The following is a 25,278-nucleotide window of genomic DNA, read 5'->3' as shown; positions in this document are numbered from 1 at the left end:
TAGTATCTTAATTTGATGGCGTGTGTCTGTTCGTTAACTGGCCAGCTTCTAGCCATACAATGAGTACTATATTTCAATTGTTATTATTATTATTTTTGTCGAATCAGATTGAATCTTCTGTTGCAGTGTCAATGCATAGAAATGTATACTATTAATACTAGGGTTGTTCTGATCATTTTTTTGCTCCCGATCCGATCCCGATCGTTTTAGTTTGAGTATCTACCGATCCCAATATTTCCCGATCCGATTGCTTTTTTTTTGCTACCGATTCAATTCCAATCATTCCCGATAATTTTTCCCGATCATATACGTTGTGTCAATGCATTAAGAAAAAAATGAATAAAACGAATATATACATTCAACATACAGTACATAAGTACTGTATTTGTTTATTATGACAATAAATCCTCAAGATGGCATTTACTTTATTAACATTCTCTCTGTGAGAGAATTCTTAAAGAATAAATGTGACTTTGTATGTTGTGACTAAATATTGCCATCTAGTGTATTTGTTGAGCTTTCAGTAAATGATACTGCAGCCATTTAACTTCTGCCCAAATGCATGATGGGAAGTGCAACCATGACTGTGCGTAGGGGCACCAATTGATATATATTCTCTGCGTTGGGAAAGAACATAGGGTGTTAAGAAAATTATCAACTACTACCTTTCTTCCCCACATTGCCGTTAACGCAATACATTTGATAGCCCTACTGTAAGCCAAAACTATTCTGGATGAGTGTAAGACATTTTGTCTGTAACATTAAATGTTCTGCCCCCTTTATTTGTCTGAATATTCTCATGTGTTACACGGGTGCACTGCCCCTTTAAGAGAGTCAGGAAGTTTGTGCGCGGGAATGTGCGCCACTCTCGGTAGAACAGAAAAGCAAATGGTACTGTGCGGATGTGTGTCATCACTTTAAGTTCTTACATTGGCATTCCCTTTTTACACCTGCCATATAAATCGAGGTCCAAACCCATCCTGGCGTCTGTGACTTTTTGTGTGGAGGTGTTTAACTCGCTGGATAGCAGAAAGGCTCTGTGAGTCCAGTATATTAAATACAATTATAAAACGATTTAAATAAAAAAGAATATATATAAATATAAAAAAAAAAGGCATGTCAGATATTTTTTTGCCGATTCCGATACTTTGAAAATGACGTGATCGGACCAGAAAGATCGGCATCCCGATCGATCGGGACATCTTTAATTAATACTATTGTTAATAGCACTGTTCAATTGTATTGTCTCTACATCTCATACTATTTTCATGGTGTAAAATGTGACACAAATGTTTTTCTATGCTAACGCAATCCACGCTGCTCATAGCCTGTTCTATTTCCTCATACCAAGTACGAGTCAACCTTCCACTGAGCAAACCAGTTTCTCCTCCCATTAGATAGAGGACTATCAGTTGAATTAGGGGCAAACCAGTCCAGAACCTGGTCTAAAATGTCACTTTGCCTGGATTTAGTCAGCGTACAAAAATAGGGCCCTTTGTGCCTTAACCATTGCTGAAACCCTTAGACTTACTCACTAACCACTGCTCTAAATACTTATTTACAACCTTGCTAGCACATTTTCTTTCCGCTTGGGGCTCGTGGAGTTGTAGAAGGACTTTTCCACTCTGTTAGCCAGAAATTTTGATGCTTCATAGAGCATTAGATTCATTACTATCTTTTGCCAATGACAGCAGCAGATGTGCAAAGAGACAGCATGATGTCGCCAACCTTAGTTGATTGGCAAGCCTGAGTAAATTGGACCGAATGGAAGACAAGGTGTCAAAAACTTTGAGCTCTAAAAATCTGGGTGTTAAATTGCTTAAGTTTGCGACATTTTGCCTTGCTGTTTGCCAAGGCAGCATAATAGGCACTACACTGCAATCAGTTTTCATGATTTGTCCCTAAACAGCACCAGGTGCCTTGGAAGCAGCTAACCCAAAACAGTCAGTGACTGTATTAATTACACATGTGAAAATGGGGGTATAAAACGTAACTTTAAACATCACACTTTTGAGTTGACTGACACTGAACAACAACATTAACGGCATGTCTTAGCTTAGGTGCTAGCAATTACAGCTGATTAACTGATTACTTCTACACAGAAGCTGAAGTTAGGTGGAACGCCGTAAAGAGTAAGTGGGGGATCCGAGTCTTCACACTGAGACGATTATAAACAGATGCAACATAACTCACTTGAGAAACAAAGATGTCAATCAACCATCAGCATGTGTTGAGGTCTACTCAGGGGAGTAATTAATGACACCTGTATGGGCAGACTGCTATTTAATGTTGTCAAAATATATAGGGAGTCCATTGTAGGGCTGTTTCTATACCCCTTAGTAACCCATTGCAGATAGTGCATGCCCTTCCCAAACTGTAGCAACTCCTCAGAGTGACAAGATGTGAGATCAACTGATGCGCAAGGTTTCTTTATTTTCCACATACAATCAATATGTCAATGTGAAACTAAAATTTATACAAGACAATTGATTAGGGCTGTCAAACGATTAACATTTTCAGTCGAGTTAATCACAGCTTAAAAATGAATCGTAATTATTCGCAATTCCAACCATATGCAAAATATGCCATATTTTTCTGTAAATTATTGTTGGAATGGAAAGATAAGACACAAGACGGATATATCCATACAGCATACTGTACATAAGTACTTTATTTGTTTATTATAACAATAAATCCACAAGATGGCATTAACATTACTAACATTCTGTTAAAGCGATCCATGGATAGAAAGACTTGTAGTTCTTAAAAGATAAATGTTAGTACAATTTATAGAAATTTTATATTAAAATCCCTCTTAAGGTTTTCGTTTTAATGAAATTTGTAAAATTTTTAATTAAAAAAAATAAACTAGTAGCTCGCCATTGTTGATGTCAATAATTACACCATGCAAATGGGGTGCTGAAACCCATTAAATCAGTCGCACCCAAGCGCCAGCCGAGGGCGACAAAACACCAAAAAACACAAATAACAAGTGGACATAACACTGTGCTGTCATTTTAATCTGTGTGAGCGGGGCATGTGCGTTAAATGCGTCAAATATTTTTACGCGATTAATTTTTTTAAAAAATTACCGCCCGTTAACGCGATAATTTTGACAGCCCTACAATTAATATTTCGCCACAGCGGCAGATTGGTTACCATGTCCGCCTCACAGTTCTGAGATCAAGGGTCCAATCCCGGGTTCTGGCCTTCATGTGTGGAGTTTGCATGTTCTCCCCCTGCCTGTGTGGGTTTTCTCCGGGTACTCCTGTTTCCTCCCACAGCCCAAAAACATGCATGGTAGCTTGATCGATCACTCTACTGTCCCTTGGTATGAGTGTGTGCTCGAATGGCTGTTTGTCTCCTTATGCCCTGTGATTGGCTGGCAACCGATTCAGGGTGTAGCACGCCTACTGCCCATAGTTATCTGGGTTTGGCTCCAGCACCCTCGCGACCCTCGTGAGGATAAGTGGCTCGGAAAATGAATGAACGAATGTTTTCACAGTGTCCGCAATTTTAACAGGACAAACCAAAGAAATATTTAAAAACACAAATGGGATACCTCTCATAACTAACTTGAATCAGGAAGAGCTGTCCCGAGGTAAAATGAGCCAACATCAGCTGGACATACATTCCAATAGTTCGTGTTTGTTGTTTGTTAAAGAAGCAAAGGATTGATACAGTTCAGATTCTACTGGAAAGCGGACTTCCCACCTCATGCACTAAACGAGATGCGGCTGTCTTGATGGCGGTAATCGACAACTGAATGTTACGTGGTCGTTTAAATACGTGCAGGTAAAAAAATAATCCATAAACAATTTGTCAAAAGGTCCTTAGATTATACAGTTAAATTTAAAATATATTACAAAATTATCTAGACAAACATTTCAGTGAAGAATTGATCGAAAAATCAATGACAAATGACTAAAGAAAAACTGTTCTGCATAAACCATTTTATTATTTTTTTTAAATGTTTTGTCTCAACTTGTTTGTCAGCTTGTCTGCTGCTTAACTCATGATCGTAAATATGTGGGTAACTTTATTGACCAGCATCACTAGAGTCCTTTGTAATTGATACACACTTTTTTAAATCAAATATTCCCATCTTCTCTTATTATTTTTGTATGTTTGTATTTTGTCGTTGATATGTTTTGACATATTTTTGAGAGAAAGGCATTCAATGAGGGAAGGTTTTGAATCCAATGTCTAGGGGGGTTTACAGTTGTATTGTTGTAATAGGCCAATGTCTCTATGCTTTTTGCATATTCAAACTCATTTTAGGCATCATGAAAATAACATGGAAATCGCTCAGCACAAAAGAAAAACAGCTTAGTGTAGATGCTATTTCCTTGTTCTCCCAGGCTCTTCAAATAGAGCCAAAGCAATAACTAATGTTATTTATCCTTTTTTTCCCCATAAATTTCTGTTCTCCCCCATTTTCTCAATTATTTGTCGTACAGTGAGTGTACTTTGAACATGTAATTGTAAACCCTGATTCAAAATAGGGTTGTTTTAAAGCTCTGAACGCTTATATCAAACACACGATTCCCAAAAGATACAGTAAGGATAATGGTGGGTGAGCAAATGAATCCGCTGTAGTCAGAAATAACAAAATATTTTCTTTTTTAAAACTGCTAAGAGTATGTGAGAGATCCTGCAAAAGTCAGCATTTTGGACAAGAACAGTATAAAAACAAACAGTACTGGCACTTCCATGTCTAACATCTTATAACTCTGACTCCGATGTTTTGCACCCAAAATCTAGTAAAATGAATTGCATGATTGATGATGTCACTGTGAAAAAGGCCAAATGGCCGATAGCAAACACCAATCACACAGCATTAGATTATTAGTATTTATTCTTATTATTGGTACAGTATACAGTGGGGCAAATAAGTATTTAGTCAACTACTAATTGTGCAAGTTCTCCCACTTGAAAATATCAGAGAGGCCTGTAATTGTCAACATGGGTATAACTCAACCATGTGAGACAGAATGTGGAAAAAAAACAGAAAATCACATTGTTTGATTTTTATAGAATTTTTTTGCAAATCATGGTGGAAAAAAGGTTTTGGTCAATACCAAAAATTTCTCTCAATACTTTGTTATGTACCCTTTGTTGGCAATAACGGCCTAGCGTTTTCTGTAATTCTTCACAAGCTTTTCACACACTGTTGCTGGTATTTTGGCCCGTTCCTCCATGCAGATCTCGTCTAGAGCAGTGATGTTTTGGGGCTGTCGTTGGGCAACACGGACTTTCAACTCCCTCCACAGATTTTCTATGGGGGTGAGATCTGGAGACTGGCTAGGCCACTCCAGGACCTTGAAATGCTTCTTACGCAGCCACTCCTTTGTTCCCCTGGCAGTATGGTGTGTTTGGTATCATTGTCATGCTGAAAGACCCAGCCACGTCTCATCCTCAATGCCCTTGCTGATGGAAGGAGATTTTTACTCAAAATCTCTCGATACATGGCCCCATTCATTCTTTCCTTTACACAGATCAGTCGACCTGGTCCCTTTGCAGAAAAACAGCCCCAAAGCATGAGGTTTCCATCCCCATGCTTCACAGTGGGTATGGTGTTCTTCGGATGCAATTCAGTATTATTTCTCCTCCAAACACGAGAACCTGTGTTTCTCCCAAAAAGTTCTATTTTGGTTTCATCTGACCATAACACATTCTCCCAGTCCTCTTCTGGATCGTCCAAATGCTCCCCAGCGAACCGCAGACGGGCCTGGACGTGTACTTTCTTCAGCAGGGGGATATTGTGGAGTTTAGAGTGTGACTGACTGAAGTTCTGGACAGGTGTCTTTTATACCGATAATGAGTTAAAACAGGTGCCATTAATACAGGTAATGAGTAGAGCCTCGTTAGACCTCGTTAGAAGAAGTTAGACCTCTTTGACAGCCAGAAATCTTGCTTTTTTGTAGGTGACCAAATACTTATTTTCCACTCTAATTTGGAAATAAATTCTTTCAAAATCAAACAGTGTGATTTTCTGTTTTTTTTTTTCCACATTCTGTCTCTCATGGTTGAGGTTTACCCATGCTGACAATTACAGGCCTCTCTAATCTTTTCAAGTAGGAGAACTTGCACAATTGGTGGTTGACTAAATACTTATTTGCCCCACTGTAGTATAGTAAAGGGATGTCCCGATCCGATCACGTTATCGGAAATCGGGCCGATCGGGCCATTTTTCAGAGGATCGGAATCGGGTGAATACTGCTTCATGCTCGTACAGCCTCTCCTTCTCCCTCCTGCTGCTTTTTGTCAGAAGTGCAGCTGGAGTTTGCTAGTTAAATTTAAAGATGAATGACAGATTTGTAGCTTTGATTTGGCAAGTTAAGGCTCTCTAGCTCTAAGAGCAAAGGCACAAATATGTCAATCATCGTTTAGTCAACCTTCGTTGTCTTGAGGCTGTTGTTGGCAGCGTGAGCGTCAAAGCGTGAGTGAATTTGCGTAAACTCACTTATATGAATTATATGAATAGTATGGAAAGTGATTAAAAGTATGGCACTAAAGGCAATGCAATGAGAAATGTGGTTTCGCCTACATTTTGTGCCGGTGCACCAGTGCAACAAAAAGTAATATCATTCAGGCCTAATTAATATGTATATTTTTTGTCTTTTTAAGAGTTAAACAATAACAAAATAATCCAGAAATACAATGGCATTGCCAAAAAATACAAAAATATATGTGTTTTATACTCTGGAACATTCCTAGAAAAAAGCAGTAGAGAAAGTACTGCAGAAAGTACAGTACTGGAACACTTTTGTTCCAGTAAAAACTAACATACAATAAAATCCTTTTTTTTTTCGCTATCTGTTCGGGACTGTATCGGCAGATTCTCAAAATCGGGTGACTCGGACTCGGGTGCAAAAATATGCAATCGGGACATCTCTAGTATAGTATAGAATAAGAATAGTTTAGTAGCGCACACATACTAGATGACAGGTGGTGTTCAGGCAATGGCCCTTGCCCTCTTAACCTAGCAAATGCCATTATCAAGTTTATATAGTCGTGATCATTATTATGTCAGTAATGCGTGTGCATGCCCTCCCAAGCGCCGCAACTAGAATCACTGTGAGCACGCCATTTGTCGTCCAAACGCGCAAACACCCCCCCCCCGTGAGGTACGTACTGCCCAACATTTGTCAATGTGAATGCACAGTGCGGACATGAAAGTGGCATATTAATTGCAGCAGGAGCAGTACGTACAATTTCTATAATAGCTGTGATCGGCGCCCTCTCCCCACCCCCGCCTGCAGCCCCTAAGCAGAGGTAACGCATAAACTAAAGTGTATGAGTGTGCCAAACTAATCCACGGTTGTTTAACTATTTGTCTCATGAAGTAGCCTTGGTATCTGTGCAACTCTGTAAATTAGCCGACTGCCCAGTCCCATGTGGCGACCAGCACACAACTACTGTCGGTAGGAAAACTAAAACTATATATTCTCCAATTAGATCACTTGTTACATTCACACGGGAAAATCCAGACAAGGCAGCCCTCATATTACATCACTAAAGTACATGAGACAATAATTATGATAATAAATACGTTGCTTCAATGAAGTCACACTCCTCCCGTTAAAGTCCGTCTCCTTTGCTTTTTCCGGGCGAATGTAACAAGGGATCTAATTGGAGGGTAAACAGCCAACCAGTATACTTCCGCCAGCTCTCTGATTGGTTGGCTTCGTAACATGTTATTAGCGTGTGCTTAACTGAGCGTACAGAGAAAACAAACCGTCGCGAGCAGGAGTCGAGATGTTGAGCGAGACCAGGAGTGGGAAATTGAGCAGCACAGAGTAGATTTTTTTTTTTTTTCTCAATATTATTTTCTTTGCTCAAAATCTATGATTGCTTGCTCAAAATCTTTAACTGCTCGCTCGCTCAATGTATTCTTTTGTTCTCAAAATCTAGTTTTCAGTGCTCACAATACATTATTGCTCGCTCAGAATAGATGCTGCAATATATAACTCCATAGAGTCAGTGCAAACTGACCCACACATGCAGATTAGGTTTATGCATGCACTGCGTGATGCACGCACAGTGTGTGCATGCATTCTATCAATCCATATAAACTTTGAATATATGACTTAACTGGTATTACTAATGTCTATTAACTGTTTCCTCTTTTTGGAAATCAAAATATGATCACCCTGGAATGACGTTCAGCCAGCGTGTGTAGTCATTTGTTTTGATGCTTCTGCACATGCGGGTCAGTTTGCTCAGCGCGTCGGACTGCGAATGCGTAATACTTGAATGGGCTCAATGGACAAAGGCTGTCTGAACGGCACGCAAAAAAAAAAAAAAAAAAAAAAAAAAATCGCTAATTTTATTTCTGCATTAATACCTGCAGAGATCTGTTCTCTACTACCATAAACTTTCAACAATAGGAAAATAAATATCCCGGGGACCCATGCGTTGGGAATCACTGCTTGAAAGTTTTTCTGTTCCAGAAGAGTACTAGCAAGGGGCTGCCTTTTTAGTGAGTGTATGCGCGCGGTGGAATCATAAAGAGGACCACCGCTGGACCTTTGAACTGCGAAATTGGCACACACTCGTGTGAGTCAAGTGCAACAAGTGGTTTAATGAAAAGCTGCCGGCACGAGCCGATAAGACTGTCGCCAGTAGCGCGAGATGTTCCAATCCTGACCCATATTTGTTTATATAGGATTACAGGAAATTGGAATAATCACACTTTTCAGTTCCACTCATGAATTAGCTCGAGGAGGCTCTTGTCTGCGTGTGCGTGGCGTTTTTTTTTTTTTTTAATTTATTTATTTATTTATTTTTTTTAATATCTAAGCAAAGTGGATGGCTCAGATTTGACATTCGAGTGGGGGTTTGTTGACGCGTCCACGTTGCCGTGAACGTCTCTCCCACTCCCTCTCCTCTCTCGCTCAACCTCTATCTCTCTCTCCTCATGATGTCCTCCTGCTTAAGCGTTCAAGTATCAGTAAACCGGTCTCGACTAACCATCCGTTCCCCGTGCTGGAGGGACGGCAGCCCCTGAGAAAGAGTGGACGGAGAGGCGACAAAGCGAGGACGACACACAAGCTGATCGACCATCCATCCCTTACTTCCCCCTCCGCGACTGCAGCTGTTTTGGGTCAAGCGGGGTGGCGAGGCAGGATGCGCCATGGGACAAGCGTGTGGACACGCGCTGCTCTGCCGTAGCCAACCGCCATCCACCGACATGTAAGTCAGCCACTACGTGTGTGTTTGTGTGTCGCTGCTACTTCCTCAGACTGGCCCGTGGAGAAGGCACATGGCCCCTTGTGGTGGTGGTAGCGGTGGTGTTGAAGTGAGGGTTCACTTTAAACAGCCTGTCATTATTCCCCTTGACAGCAGCTCCATGTGAGCTGTGAGGGCAGCTGTCAGCCCTGTAAGTCCTCATCACTATGATCCCTCAAATATTCCCACAGCGTCTGCTATGTGACTTTATCACTCCCGGGAGTCCAGCAGGTTTTTCACTCTAGTTCAATATTAAGATTAACTTTTACGTATCGGCTAAAGATTCAATATCAGTTGGCCTAATGTTACTCTTTCAGGGACAGTGGTCACTGCCGTGGACAGCTATTCAAAAGTTGACACTTAAGACATTTAAAACTATATGGAGCAAGTAAATATTTTTGTTCATTTAAAAAAATAAATATGAGCAATTATTTTTATATTATTTATTGTATTTTTTTTTTTTATATTACAGTGCAAGTGAGTACACCTCTTGCATTTCTGCAGATATTTAAGTATATCTTTTCATGGGACAGCACTGACAAAATAACACTGACACAATGAAAAGTAGTCTGTGTGCAGCTTATTTTGATTGATTGATTGATTATTATTTCGAGCAACAACAACAAAAAACAACAAGTATGGAAAAATAAATAAATAAATAAAACAGTAATGATGATTGTAACAGAAATAATACCAATACATACACGTGTAGCTCAAAAAGGAGTGGAAAGAAGCCGAACTTTTTTTTGTGTCCCACCCCCAATTCACTCCAAAAATTTTACTTCCCTACAACAACTGTACTGATCATAATGATTACAGTACATCGATAATAATAATAATATTAATAGTTGGAGTAATAATAATAACACATATATATATATATATATATATATATATATATATATATATATATATATATATATATATATATATATATAAGGGCAGTCAAACGATTACAATTTTTAATCGAGTTAATTACAGCTTAAAAATTAATTAATCGTAATTAATCGCAATTCAAACCACCTATAAAATATGCCATATTTTTCTGTAAATTATTGTTGGAATGGAAAGATAAGACACAAGATGGATATATACATTCAACATACGGTACATAAGGACTGTATTTGTTTATTATAACAATAAATCAACAAGATGGCATTATACATTCTGTTAAAACGATCCATGGATAGAAAGACTTGTAGTTCTTAAAAGAAAAATGTTAGTACAAGTTATAGAAATTTTATATTAATACCCCTCCTAATGTTTTCTTTTTATTAAGATTTGTAAAATTTTATAATTATTATAATTATATAAATAAAATCGTCGTCTCGCCCACCCGGGCGGTATGGTCTCTCCTTTTAAGCTCGGGTCCTCTACCAGAGGCCTGGGAGCTTGAGGGTCCTGTGCAGAATCTTAGCTGTCCCTAGGATTGCGCTCTTCTGAATGGAGACGTCGGACGTTGTTTCTGGCAGTGATGTGCGGTGAGGTTCATGGTTGGTGAGGCACTGACTCCTTTAGTGTCAGATTTCCAAATATATAAACCAAAAAGGGTAGCTTATTCAACTGGCTAATGGTTATTTCATATCTCATCAGCATTCTTCACAAAACACGCACACACGGTACATATTATCGATACGTAAAAGTAAGAAAATAACATGCATTTGCTCTAAACCCTCAGTGTGTTGGCCGTCGCAATTCTATAATTCATGCAAAATAAATGAGAGTAAAGAGTGGTGTACAAAACCACATAATTCAATTCTGACCTTTAGTGAAATATTCAGTTGTTTTTAAAACTTTTAATTCTGATACTTTAATCAATTTATTACAGATTGCTAAACAGGAAGTGTGAAAAGAAAAACAAAGAATATTTAGGGCCAAAATTTATTTTTAAATATTCTATTGTATTTTTCTTAGTCTAAGGCCTTTTTTAAATTTTTTAATTTTTTTTATAAGATTGAAATGAAAACTGTTTGTGGTCTAGTGCCTGTCCTTCACCACAAAAACCGCCGTTACTTTGGGAGGGCATAGGTTTGGTCTCAACATTCGTAGGGACGATATAACAGCATAACCTGCATGTAGTACACTTGTTGCTGGGGACGGGACATTAATAAGACCAAACAGATTGGATGAAGGGGGCAAAGGGCCACATTTCTCATGTATATGAACCTAATTAATTAATAGGCAAAACGATCAATGCAAAATAAATCCTTATCTACTGATAATAACTTTTACGTACATTGGTTCAGATGATACACTGTTTGATTCAAACCTTTGTTTTCAAAAAATACTAAAGAAACATTTTGAAAACTTCCTGAATAAATGTCTGGTTTTTATTAGCAAACATAAACATAATGAAAATAACTCACTTAATAATGGTAGGGTCAATTCTATCCTTACAACATATGGAACTATTGAAAGATCTAAATTCTCTATATAACTGAACATTATATCATGCAAAAAAGGTAATGTTGCTTAAAAGTTGGTGGGGACAATTTTAGCATCCTGAAAAGTTGGTAGTGTTATGTCCCTACCGTCCCTATGCAAACCTACGCCCTTTTTGTAAAAGTCCTCCTTATTTTCCTTTACTTTAAAAAATCTCTCTGCCTCAATGGAGAGGATTGCTTCAATTAGATCGTTCTGTGTTCTATTTGACAAGCCAGAAAACACAGTGGATGTGTCCAAATGTCTAGCTAACCTTTCATCTTTCTCAGCAAAACCATGTAATCGTTCTACATATATGCCACGTTTAGAAGAGCTTACACGCTCATCGTTACCACGAAATGTTAACTCCTGTTTAGCTAGGGTGCAGGTTGCATTAATGAGGTCTTTCAAACTCTTTTGGTTTTCCTTTACCTTAGCATTGTGGATGCTAATGGATGCAAATCGATCCTTGAGCTTCCAAAAGTTTTTAAAGCAATCAGGCTTTGAATGTGAGTGGTCGAGCTCTCATGTTTGCTGAGGCTTCGTGGTAGTTTTTTAATGTCACAATATCTCGTGTTAGTCCAGACATTGGCACAAGTTTAGAAGAAAAGGCAGTGAAAATAGCAAAGGCGATTTTTCGAAGGACAGCCACATAACCAGTCTTTTCAGGTGTACCAGTCCGTTTGAAAAGCGCGAGTTATCTTCTGTCCTGTAGTTTGAAGCAAACCTTTTAGCTCGGGTGTTGTGTTAATCGCGTCCACTTTTGACGGAAAGTCCAGTTTCACGTATGCCCCCTTTCAGTGCGGCAGAGTACTATCTGCCGCAACCTGTGCCTTTTCTCTGCGGTTTTATTTCCCATCAGCAAAACTAAATATGTCGCTAACAAACATTAAACTTTAAGGGTTAAAGACATTAGCCAGACTCTGGAAAATCAGGTCAAATAAACGTATCTGGAAACATTATAATAAAGAGCAATGGACAAATATTAATATAAATTTGATGCTATAATTATTTTTTTGTCATGATGACAGGTGAGGCTCTGCCTCCCCTGCCTCCCCTGACCGCACGTCACTGGGTCCTGGTATCTGTTGGAGCAATGCACCCAGCTTGGGGGTTACTGCCCCTAGTGTCCCGATCACTACTGGCACCACTCTTGGCTTCACTCCCCACATTTTCTCCAACTCTTCCTTCAACCCTTGATATTTCTCCAAGTTTTCATGTTCTTTTTTCCTGATCTTGCTATCGCTCGGGATTGCTACATCTATCACCACTGATGTCTTCTGATGTTTATCCACCACCACTATGTCAGGCTGGTTGGCCATCACCAGTTTGTCTGTCTGGATCTGGAAGTCCCACAGGATCTTGGCTCGGTTGTTCTCGACCACCTTCGGAGGTGTCGCCCAACTTGACTCGGGGTCTCCAGTCCGTACTCGGCATAGATGTTCCTGTACACTATGCCTGCTACCTGGTTATGTTGTTCCGTGTATGCCTTGCCTGCTAGCATCTTACACCCTGCTGTGATGTGCTGGACTGTCTCAGGGGCCTCTTTGCATAGCCTGCACCTGGGGTCCTGTCTGGTGTGATAGACCCCAGCCTCTATTGCTCTTGTGTTAAGGGCCTGTTCTTGTGCTGCCATGATCAGTGCCTCCGTGTTGTCTTTCAGTCCGGCCTTTTCCAGCCACTGGTATGTTTTTCCCCATGTCAGCTACCTCCTCAATTTGTCGGTGGTACACACCACGCAGGGGCTTGTCCATCTCTCTCTCTCTCTCTCTCTCTCTCTCTATCTCTCTCTATCTCTATCTCTCTATATACTCTCTATATACTCTCTCTGTGAACTCTGAACTAAGCCGGAACGCGCACGGCTCTTAAGTTTCTGTCACGTGACTGTGATATAGCCGGTAACGCGCTCGGCCAACTATAAATACAAGATCTGTGGGTGAATTATATCATGTAATAAAGGGTCACCACAACACCTTCATTAAAAATGTATATTACGACCGGCCCAAATGTCAGGTCGGTCCACCGGGAAGTGTCCCGGTCCTCCTGATGAGCCACTCTGGGCCTGATGTCGCGTGCTGTCAATGGTCACTGAGTTAAATGAATGACCTTGAATTTGTGAATAAAGGCATAATAGAGGGAGCAAAAATACTCACACTGTGAGCTTTGTTAAAGTGTGTCTTTAAAAAAGACACGAAAAAAAAAGATTGAAGAAAAAGAAGAGTCCAAGAGTACAATGTGGGGGCTTATCTGCACCAAACTAGATCTGCTCTTTCTTGACGAATTACAGTAGGACTATTCATAATGAGAAGCGCGAGAGAAAAAAATCCCATTACATAGCCACATGTTTAATATCTAGCTAGTGATGACTAAACTCCTATGGTATTTGTACAATGTGTGCCATGCTTTGCTGACATCAAGTGACTGTTACGTTAGATTGGTAAAAAATAACTGGAAAAAAATTACAGATGTTTTTAGATAAGTTTAGTATTTTTTATTTTTAACTGTACAGCCTCGTGTTTACAGGCAATTTGGGTTATTACAGGTTACTTTACAATAATAGACCTCTCAGTATACCATTCAACAAAAATAAATTTAATAACTGGGATAATAATGCTGTATTCTTAATTACTCTAAAAAGGACTAACTGATAATTATGGTTATGTTCACTCGGACACAAATCTTCACACCATGATTTTCTTTTGGCTTCATAAGGGGCAACTGGTGGATCCACAGGTTTGCTGCGCATTCTGCCATCTAATGGAAGAGCATTAGTTGTACTGCCTCTTTTTGAAGTACCAGAAAAGTCATCAGAAAAATAAATACATAGCTAGGTACTTCAAAACCTTGAAAAATCTATTTAAATCTTTGTACGTCTTTGCTTTCCAAGATTGCACACGTACGAGCCCCTCAAGCTTCAACCATTCCCATATAGCAGGGGTTTCAAACTCAAATTCACAGAAGGCCAAAATTTTTAATTTAACAAAGTCGCGGGCCAAGGTTGAACAAATGTACCTTTTAATATGGAACCAAACAAGTTTTTATTTAACAATGACTATTGAATAAGCAAAGCTTATATAACTTAAAAGTACAGGCATGCCAAATCGAGTTGCCAATAATACTACTAATAATAACAATAGTAATATAATGACAATTAAAAAAAAATATCAATGGCATATTGAATAATTAAAAAAAAAAAATTGAATGCCTCCTTTGTGTTTGCAACCTTCAGAGATAAATGTCAAAATTAGCTTCTTACACAGGCTAAAACATATGAAAAAAAAACAAAAACATAACTATGAATAAATCAACCATTCAGGCCTTGGGGTCGCAAGAAAAAGTGGATATAAAATGTGTTTACTACTCATTTTGCGACACACTGATCTACTGTGATGTGCCCAAGCGAGACACCTGGCATCTTTTCATGGATGCCAGTTCATCAATGTCGAGGCTCAGGGTTTGAGCTGAGGAAACCTTCATTATCGAACAAAGGTGTTCGTCAGTCAGACGTCTCCTGTGAAATGTTTTGGTCATCTTCACTGAGGAGAAAAGTTGCTCACATAAGTAAGTGCTAGCAAACATGGAGAGCAATTGAGCCATCTCCCTCCTGTCCAAAAAAGTTCTATTTTCTGCCTTTCTTTTCGCCTTTTCTTGGTTGGGTAACAAAGTGACAGCTGTAGTATGAGGTTGCAGTGTGGTCCGGGGGAGAGGAACAGGGATACGGAGTCCACCGGGGGTTTTAGCCGAAGGAATTTGCACGAAGACGGATCACTACCTTCTTAATACATCCATGACCGCTGCCATAGACGCTACTGAAACAGAGGAGGGGGAGTGTCTGCCTCTGTCGCGTTGTTTCAGCAGAGCATCATGGGATTTGTAGTATAAGCGGTGAATGTGGGATTACAACGCTGCCGCTGTGTAATACTGGCAGGCCAGCTTTAATATTAATTGAAATTGCTTCGCGGGCCAAATATAATTACACTGCAGGCCAAATATGGCCCGCGGGCCAGAGTTTCACACCAATGCCATACAGTACATCAACACTTTGTTCATAAAGGGTTTTAAACGACAGTAGTCAATTTGGTTAACCACAGAAGTCAGGGGTAGCAAGGAGGATGAACAGTATGTCCTGATTCTTTATTGAATTTGTTATCTGTACTTACTGTGAGGTTTCAATTCTTGGACTCAAAGGTGTAGCATTACAAGAGCAAAAAAGTGATCTTATATTCAACTGCTATATTTGTTCATGATCAAAACACAGTGCAAGCTTTTGCACTTCAAAATGGTTCAAGTGATACATATATTTTGTGTGGGTAGTGTAAATGCGCCATTAAAAACATACTGTAGGGAGTTGTTTATGTACTGGACCATAAATAAACGGAGTAAATTTTAAATACAAGTTATTCGGAATGCTTGCCGAGCTGCTGTAGAGAAATAAAAAAAAAAAAAAAAAAAGAATGGTTCTCTGTTGAGAATTTATTGTTAGGTTTTGTGTTTGGTTTCTCCTTGTGTGACTTGTCCCTGTGATTACCCATTGCTCTCACATGTGTGTTTTTTCCCAGTGTATCCTGCAATCTGCATCCACCTGTGTTACCCAGCTGTTCCTCGTCTCGTTACCCCTTGTCTGCGTATATAATGACCCAGTTTCTGTCACTCCTTGTTGCGTCATTGTCTATGTCAGTGTCAGCGTCTATGTCTCTCCAAGCCCTCGTGTTCCAAGTAAGTTTTTTGATACCCAGCCTTTTGTTAGTAACCTGAGTTTTCTTTGCTGCTGTGTTTTTGGAATCACCTCAGTTTTGGTTTGTACTTTGTTTTTTCTGTCGGCCTTAATTAAATCATTTTTTGCACCGCCCTATCTGCCTCGCTTTTTGTTTGCCTGCAATTGGGTCCACACATCCTGCCTGCCTGCCCGCGTCCCTGACATTTATAAAGCTGTTTTCATGCATCTTTACTTTATATCCTTATTCAGTCATCATGTAATAACATTTGTTATCTTAATAAATATTTAACCTTTTTCTGAGTTGCCTCCTGTGATCTTTTTCTGCTTTGCTTTCTGTTTAAATTTAGTAGTCCATACCTGTTATTTGGTCTATGAGATTGCGACTTGTCATTTTTTTCCTGTCATATGGTAATGTGTGAAAGTCATGTCTGACGCCCAAAACAAACATAACGTGGTTTGTTACAAACACTGACTCAAACCGCAGATAATTTATGCACTGCCTAATGCCGAGCTTACATGACAAAAATAACCCCAATTTTGACCCGATAGACAAGTCGAAGGCAAGCCTTCACTGCCTCGGCCAAGTGTTTTGTCTTGATTGCGGATAGTGTGACTGTCACACTATGTTACATTTCAGTGTGGCATGTCTTACACTGGTCCTACGATTTGTTCCTACACACAATAGAAAGACAGTGTGTCACACAATACCAACAAGTTTGTTCATTGGACATAGCAAGTGTCATAAATGACAAGAACACCATAGTGCACTCAGAACAACTCAGCATTAAATGAATGAGAGATATAGATAGTATTGCAATGGTGGTCCCAGTGAGTGATGAGGTCTGTAGCTTCAAGGCGCAAGTATGCCAAGCATTACGAGCTCTAACAATACATGCTGTACTGATGACAGTGTTTACAAAATGACTGTGAAACATCGCTTCAGTTCACTAATCATTGGTTGGGTTTCCATCTGAATGCATAGATATGTTTGAGCTAATTTAATGAAACTGCGCTAAAGAAAATATTATAGTATGTGTGCTACGATTGTTATTGTTTTGCAGTTATTGAAAGAAGAGGCGTGGTTGGCTTGTAGGCAGCTACAGAAGTTGGGTCGGCGGTTTTTGGGGGCTTTTGCTGTCCTGAGGAGACATTAAAGAAGACTTATTTTTGGGAGTGCTGTTGGAGGTAGCTGCGAGTTTAATTCGAATTCTGCATCTTTTTATGCAAAGCGTTTAGGCAAGTTCTATCATTACTCTGCCTCACTACACAATAACAGGGTCTGCAAACAATGAACTTGCTTGCAGCCTGACCTGAACCCCATACTCTCAAACATTTTCAGGGTGAACCAAAATATATTACATACAAGGCCTTTTCTAGCAGTGTTATTTTCTGTATACTGTAAATAGGCAATGAAGGATACACACCCAAAAAATTTTTGGAAGTTGTCTTTGAACGAAGAGTGGGTAATGTTAAGTGCAAACTCAAATATTAATTTAGTTTTCAATTTCTATCAATGCAATGGCCAGAATGTCCTAGTGGGTGCAGTATGACATAATCAATCTATGCTGTCATTTGTGGAGCGGTTGGTGTTTATTTTTTATTTATTTTTACATTATTGTTAGCTTGGCCTGTTCTTCCCCAGAGGCACATTCATAATGTCAAGGCAACGTGTTTAACATTATGTGGGCAAATGCAATTCTTGCTGCTTGAAATTCTCCTGTGAAGCACCTGCTCCAAAATGAATGGAGGCATCTGCTGTGATTCAGGTGAGCTGTCGCGATCAAAGTGTGAGGCTGATCAAATGCCTTTCACACTCTGTAAATACTGTATGCTTATGAGGCATCCTCATAATGTGGTTCGATGTCTCTATTCTAGGATTTTTCAATAACCCCTTGTGGTTTTGTTGAGCTGTCCTAGTTTTGCTTGCACATTTTGGGGGTTGCTCACTATTACATTTCAGCACCCAACCTCCCTTAGCTCCCACCTCACTGAGCAGATTTCCTGAACAATCATGAAATGTGCCAAGTCTGACATTACAATTAGTTTCAGTATGTGATCTTACCTGCTCTCCTTGAGCATGAGTTGCTTTGACTTTAAGACATAAAAGGTCACAAAGAATAATGCTGTTGTACTACTTATCAGCCAATGTTACGTACATGCACTGTGTTGGGAATCCCAACAGCCTATACACCGTTTGAATATTTCATGAGATGCATATGGTATGGGGGGAAACAGCTCATTTAAAGCATATTTTGTTACCAAGCTAGGCTATTACTCTCTGTTGTAATAATTGTCTTTTTTTACAACATATTTATAATTCTATCTATTTATTATATACACGAATATTGATGCATCACTGCGATTTTATGAATCATACACATGCTTATCATCAATCCCTGGATCGCTCATTTGTTGGCTACTTCAGTTCAATTAACCCTTTCATGCACGAATAATGACTTCATTATTATTATTATTATTCATTCTTACAGGGGACCCATTTAATTCATTGGCTGTGCTAGATGTCCAATCCATTTTGACTGGGATGGGCGAATAAACGAACAACCATTTGCCTCTTCCAGTCAAAGTATATTGGACATTCATCACCGTCAATGGCATGCAATAGGTTAAATACTGTGGTATGAAAAAGTATTTGAACCTTATGGAATTTCTCACATATCTGCATAAAATCACAAATGTGATCTGACCTTTATCAAAATCACATAGATGAAAAAAACGGTGTCTGCTTTAACTAAAACCACCCAAACATTTATAGGTTTTCGAATATTAATGAGGATAGTATGCAATTATTATTTTGTTACCCTCCTTTGGCAGCAATAACTTCAACCAGACGCTTCCTGTAGCTGCAGATCAGTGTGGCACATCGATCAGGACTAATCTTGGCCCATTCTTCTCTACAAAACTGCGGTAGTTCAGTTAGATTCCTGGGATGTCTGGCATGAATCGGTGTCTTTAGGTCATGCCACAGCATCTCAATGAGGTTCAAGTCTGGACTTTGACTTGCCCACTGCAGAATGTGTATTTTGTTCTTCTGAAACCATTCTGAAGTTGAAGTTGAACTTGACCAGGCCCTGAGGCAGTAAAACAGCCCCAAATCATGATGCTCCCTCCACCATGCTTCACAGTGATGAGGTGTACATGTTGGTGAGCTTTTCCATTTTTCCTCCACACGTGACATTGTGGGTTACTCCCAAACAATTCAACTTTGGTTTCACAAATCCACAAAATAATTTGTCAAAAGTTCTGTGGAGTGTCCAAGTGCCTTTTTTTGCAAACATTAAACGAGCAACAATGTTTTTTTTTAGACAGCAGAGGCTTCCTCTGTGGAGTCCTCCCATGAACACCATTCTTGGACATAGTTTTACATATAGTTGATGTGTGCACAGAGATATTGGACTGTGCCAGTGATTTCTGCAAGTCTTTAGCAGACACCCTAGGTATCTTTTTTACCTCTCTGAGCATTCTGCGCTGAAAACTTGTCGTCATATTTTGTGGACAGACACTCCTTGGGAGAGAAGCAACAGTGCCAAACTCTCTCCATTTGTAGACAACTTCTCTGACTGTCGATTGATGAACATCCAGACTTTTAGAGATGGTTTTATATCCTTTCCCAGCTTTATACAAATCAACAATCCTTGATTGCCGGTCTTCAAACAGCTCTTTTGACTGAGCCATGACGCACATCAGACAATGCTTCTCATCAAGACAGTTCATACCAGGTGTGTGTTTTATAGTGGGCAGGGCAGCTTTAAACCACTCAACAGTGATTGGGCACACACCTGACTTAAACTGTTTGGTAAAAATTGGTTTCACCTGCTCTTTTAGTCTCCTTAGGCAGAGAGTTAACTTACTTATTTTTCCCCCTTCTGTCATTGTTTTTATGCTATCCTCATTAAAACACGAAAACCTATAAATGTTTGGGTGGTTTTAATTAAAGCAGACACTGTTTTTACATCTGTGTGATTTTGACAAATATAAGATCACATTTGATTGTGATTTTATGCAGAAATGTTAGAAATTATCAAAGGTTCAGATACTTTTTCATACTACTGTCCTATAAAAACAAATCGTCAGTGTTGCTTAGTGTATTTCTATTTTTATTCATTTTATTTTCAATATTTTAGCTTTTATTTACATTGTATTAATTTATATGGTAAATGGAGAGTACTTATAAAGCGCATTTATCTACATGGCCATGCCCAAAGCGCTTCACATTTATTTAATTTTAAAAAAATATGAAAAAAATAGAATGATAATAATAATTTATAAAAAGACTTGCTAATACATTTTTTTTAATGACCAACAATTGTCACTAGCCTTATAAATACTTAAAAGTAGCGAGTGTCCAAAAAAAGTATTTTTTTTAACATGACCAAAAATATTTACTTGTTCCATAAAGGGTTAAACGTCTTACATGTCAACTTTTGAATAGCTGTCCAATGTAGTGACCACTGTCACTGAAAGGGTTAAAATGTGTATGTGGTCATCATTTTAGCAGCCAACCAGTGACCAGTATGACCTCATATATAAAAGGCCTAATAAAATATCATTATTCACTGGATTAGTGCCAGGAAGTCCTCTTCCTCCCTCCTTACTCATACACAGACAAACATTTTGAATAAGCAGCAGCAGCAGCAGCAGCAGCAGCAGCAGCAGCAGCAGTTGTAACCTGATGCCAGATGAGTGGGCATATATTTCTGTGTCAATCTGACAGTAGAAGGAAAAGATGCTGACATAGGCGCGTTATCTTCAGTAATGGCCTCATCAATACTAAAATATTCAGAGAGAGAAAAGTGACAGAGCCGGAAGAGGCAGATACTGTAAGTGAAAGAAAAGGCGGAGACAAACGTCAATTTGTTTGCACGCTTTTCCTCAGAATGTCAACATTTCAACAAAACTTAGGCTTTCGTTAGTATTTGACAGAAGTCTATTCTATCATTTTGTAAATTGTAATGTGGACTCAACACAAATACAGCTAGCCCAACATGAAATTATTATCTTGCACATCTTCCGAGTAAATATGTGACCATTACAGTTTGGCTATGGTAAATATTACATAGATTTATTGCTGTGTTTAGCCAAGAGCAAATAAATAAGTAATGATTATACAGTTAAAACGGCAAGAACAAGGTAAGGTAATAAAATAGATTAATAATCTGTTGCATGCGTGTGTGTGAAGGGGTGGGGGTTCTGGAGGTGTCACAAGGAAATTAGCTTGACAGCTTCCAGGGACCCAGGCTTTGGCTCCAGAAGCTCTTGTCAGCTTTCTTATCTGCATGGACAGTTGACACACACCTGTGTATTTACAGTATGTTTAGGTTTCCATTGAACTGTGTGTCTCTGAAATGTGTATGCTTCCGTAGTACATAAGTATAGTTTTTCCCAGTAATTAAATGATCAGCTGCAAGAATGCTTTTAAATGAGAGTTTGTTAGCAAATATACAGTAGCTAGTGTGTCTTGCTAGTTGCATGTGATTTACAGTGATTGGTATGTATAACTCAGATTTTCACATCATACAGTTAATAAAATCAAGCATTTTTTCCATGTATGCCTCATGTAGTGTACAATAGGCTATATGATCAGATCTTTGATGGGCTCACTGTCTTGGAGAAAATTATGGAAATAAACATGATGCAATGTGGCAAGAAGCACAGCAACAAACTGGATTTGACATCTTGCTTTTTAACATGGTATTTGTTTGTGGAATGTTTTTTGTGATATTTAAAGGGTAGTTCAGATTTGTTTGTTTTTTTTACATTAGGCTTAATCTTCTAGGTAGCGGGGGTTTAATTAGTCGGTGGAGTTAATTTCAACAAATTCCGTGCAGTTACACTGCTGGCCCAAAGTATTGGCACCCCTGCAATTCTGTCAGATAATGCAAAATTTTTCCTAGAAAATGACTGAAGTTCTTTCCGTCCACATCTGTAAAAGTTAGCCACAGTGCCATGGGATTTAAACTTATTGATGACACTGCGCATGGTATACACAGGAACATTCAGATCTTTGGAGATGGACTTGAAACCTTGAGAGTGTCCATGCTTCCTCACAATTTTGCTTCTCAAGTCATCAGACAGTTCTTTGGTCTTCTTTCCTTTCTCCATGCTCAATGTGGTACACACAAAGACACAGGACAGAGGTTGAGTCAACTTTCATCCATTTTAACTGGCTGCAAGTGTGATTTGCTTATTGCCACCATCTTTTATGTGCCACATGTAAGTAACAGGTGCTGTTAATTATACAAATTAGAGAAGCATCACGTGATTTTTCAAAGGGTGTCAATACTTTTGTCCGGCCAATTTTTTGATTTTGTGTAAAATGATAATGATTTAAGGTTTTTCCCCATTCTCTTTTGTGTTTTTTCATTGCAAGCAAAACAAATAAAGATACTACAACCAAAGCATTTGTAAGATACTACAACCAAAGCATTTGTAATTGCAATCATTAACTGGGAGAAATTGAGCATTATCTGACTGAATCGCAGGGGCGCCAATACTTTTGGCCAGCAGTCTAGTTAGTTATAAATTAAGGCGTGGCTAAGCTAGCCCGAGTCAGTGAGGCCATCCTAGCATGCCAATAAAAACACAACATATGCACGCATGAAAATCACCGTGCAATCAATAGTGTTGGCAATGTTTTCAGGATGAAGTTAATAAAACTTACCATTGCATGTCAATAACTACAGTATGAACACCAGCGTAGTGATAGTTTTTCTACCGGTGTAATTATGTCGTAGCCAAGTATCAACAGTTTGTATTGTTCCTTGTTCTTCATATGGAATTTGTGGAAACTTATTTGCCCATTTCTTGTCTGTTTCCACAGCCTCTAAATGCACATTTCACTATGTTGCCGTTCTTCAGTCGAGACCCGTAGACTTGCACTGCATTCGAGGAAGGTGGGGAAACAGAGTTTTCCAACCTCTGACCGGGATAAATATAATTGGAACGCAATTTGAACTGGGGGGCCCTAGTCGTGAAGTCAGAAAAAAAGTACCCGACTTCATGAGTTGCTTCAATCAGACATCACTCAACAAAATGCTCTGCTCGTCAAAAAGCAATCGGTCAATAGTAAAACTAAAGAAGACAGTATGCAGTGTGGTCTATTTACCTCAGCTGTCGTTTTTCCTCCACTACTACATGTCTTTTGATGGCCAAAATAAAAAAACGCTTGGAACACTTTGAGGTCGCAACTGGTACCGTCCGAGTGGGACAAGTCCGACTTCCCACCTTCCTCGAATGCCGCATGAGCACGAGTGGCTGAATCACTCCTCTTTATTGTGGTCGCATTACGCATCTAAAAAAAATAGTCCCGCAGAAAAGGTGTGATTATGTTTTGGCCACATAGATACAGTGGGGCAAATAAGTATTTAGTCAACCAGCAATTGTGCAAGTTCTCCTACTTGAAAAGATTAGAGAGGCCTGTAATTGTCAACATGGGTAAACCTCAACCATGAGAGACAGAATGTGGAACCCCCCCCAGAAAATCACATTGTTTTATTTTAAAGAATTTATTTCCAAATTAGAGTGGAAAATAAGTATTTGGTCACCTACAAAGAAGCAAGATTTCTTGCTGTCAAAGAGGTCTAACTTCTTCTAACGAGGTCTAACGAGGCTCCACTCGTTACCTGTATTAATGGCACCTGTTTTAACTAAATATCGGTATAAAAGACACCTGTCCACAACTTCAGTCAGTCACACTCCAAACTCCACTATGGCCAAAACCAAAGAGCTGTCGAAGGACACCAGAGACAAAATTGTAGACCTGCACCAGGCTGGGAAGACTGAATCTGCAATAGGTAAAACACTTGGTGTAAAGAAATCAACTGTGGGAGCAATTATTAGAAAATGTAAGACATACAAAACCACTGATAATCTCCCTCGATTTGGGGCTCCATGCAAGTTCTCACACCGTGGCATCAAAATGATAACAAGAACGGTGAGCAAAAATCCCAGAACCACACTGGGGGACCTAGTGAATGACCTACAGAGAGCTGGGACCACAGTAACAAAGGCTACTATCAGTAACACAATGCGCCGCCAGGGACTCAAATCCTGCACTGCCAGACGCGTCCCCCTGCTGAAGAAAGTACACGTCCAGGCCTGTCCGCGGTTCGCTAGAGAGCATTTGGATGATCCAGAAGATGACTGGGAGAATGTTTTATGGTCAGATGAAACCAAAATAGAACTTTTTGGTAGAAACACAGGTTCTCGTGTTTGGAGGAGAAAGAATAATGAATTGCATCCGAAGAACACCAACACTGTGAAGCATGGGGGTGGAAACATCATGCTTTGGGGCTGTTTTTCTGCAAAGGGACCAGGATGACTGATCTGTGTAAAGGAAAGAATGAATGGGGCCATGTATCGAGAGATTTTGAGTGAAAATCTCCTTCCATCAGCAAGGGCATTGAAGGTGAGACGTGGCTGGGTCTTTCAGCATGACAATGATCCCAAACACAGCCAGGGCAACAAAGTAGTGGCTTCGTAAGAAGCATTTCAAGGTCCTGGAGTGCCCTAGCCAGTCTCCAGATCTCAACACAATAGAAAATCTGTGGAGCGAGTTGAAAGTCTGTGTTGCCCAACGACAGCCCCAAAACATCCCTGCTCTGTAGTAGATCTGCATGGAGGAACGGGCCAAAATACCAGCAACAGTGTGTGAAAAGCTTGTGAAGAGTTACAGAAAACGTTTGGCCTCCATTATTGCCAACAAAGGGTACATAACAAAGTATTGAGATGAACTTTTGGTATTGACCATATACTTATTTTCCACCATTTTTTGCAAATTAATTCTTTAAAAATCAAACAATATGATTTTCTGTTTTTTTTTCTTTCTCCACATTCTGTCCCTCAGGGTTGAGGTTTACCCATGTTGACAATTACAGGCCTCTCTAATA

At 39.4% G+C, this 25,278-nt stretch overlaps 1 protein-coding gene across 1 annotated transcript in view; it reads left to right on the top strand.

The window, feature by feature from the left end:
* The first annotated feature begins 8,901 nt into the window (after positions 1-8,901).
* The window catches only part of LOC130917493 (cGMP-dependent 3',5'-cyclic phosphodiesterase), a 384,643-nt gene continuing 368,266 nt past the window's right edge, over positions 8,902-25,278 (top strand). The window contains exon 1 of the mRNA XM_057838955.1: positions 8,902-9,198. Within this exon, the coding sequence (XP_057694938.1) occupies positions 9,140-9,198 (59 nt within the window). The 5' untranslated portion in view covers positions 8,902-9,139. The remainder of the gene's footprint in view (positions 9,199-25,278) is intronic.

This window comes from Corythoichthys intestinalis, chromosome 6 (assembly GCF_030265065.1).
Source record: "Corythoichthys intestinalis isolate RoL2023-P3 chromosome 6, ASM3026506v1, whole genome shotgun sequence".
NCBI lineage: Eukaryota > Metazoa > Chordata > Actinopteri > Syngnathiformes > Syngnathidae > Corythoichthys > Corythoichthys intestinalis.
The sequence above is the reverse complement of the archived record's forward strand: the minus strand, read 5'-3'. Positions and strand labels throughout refer to the sequence as shown.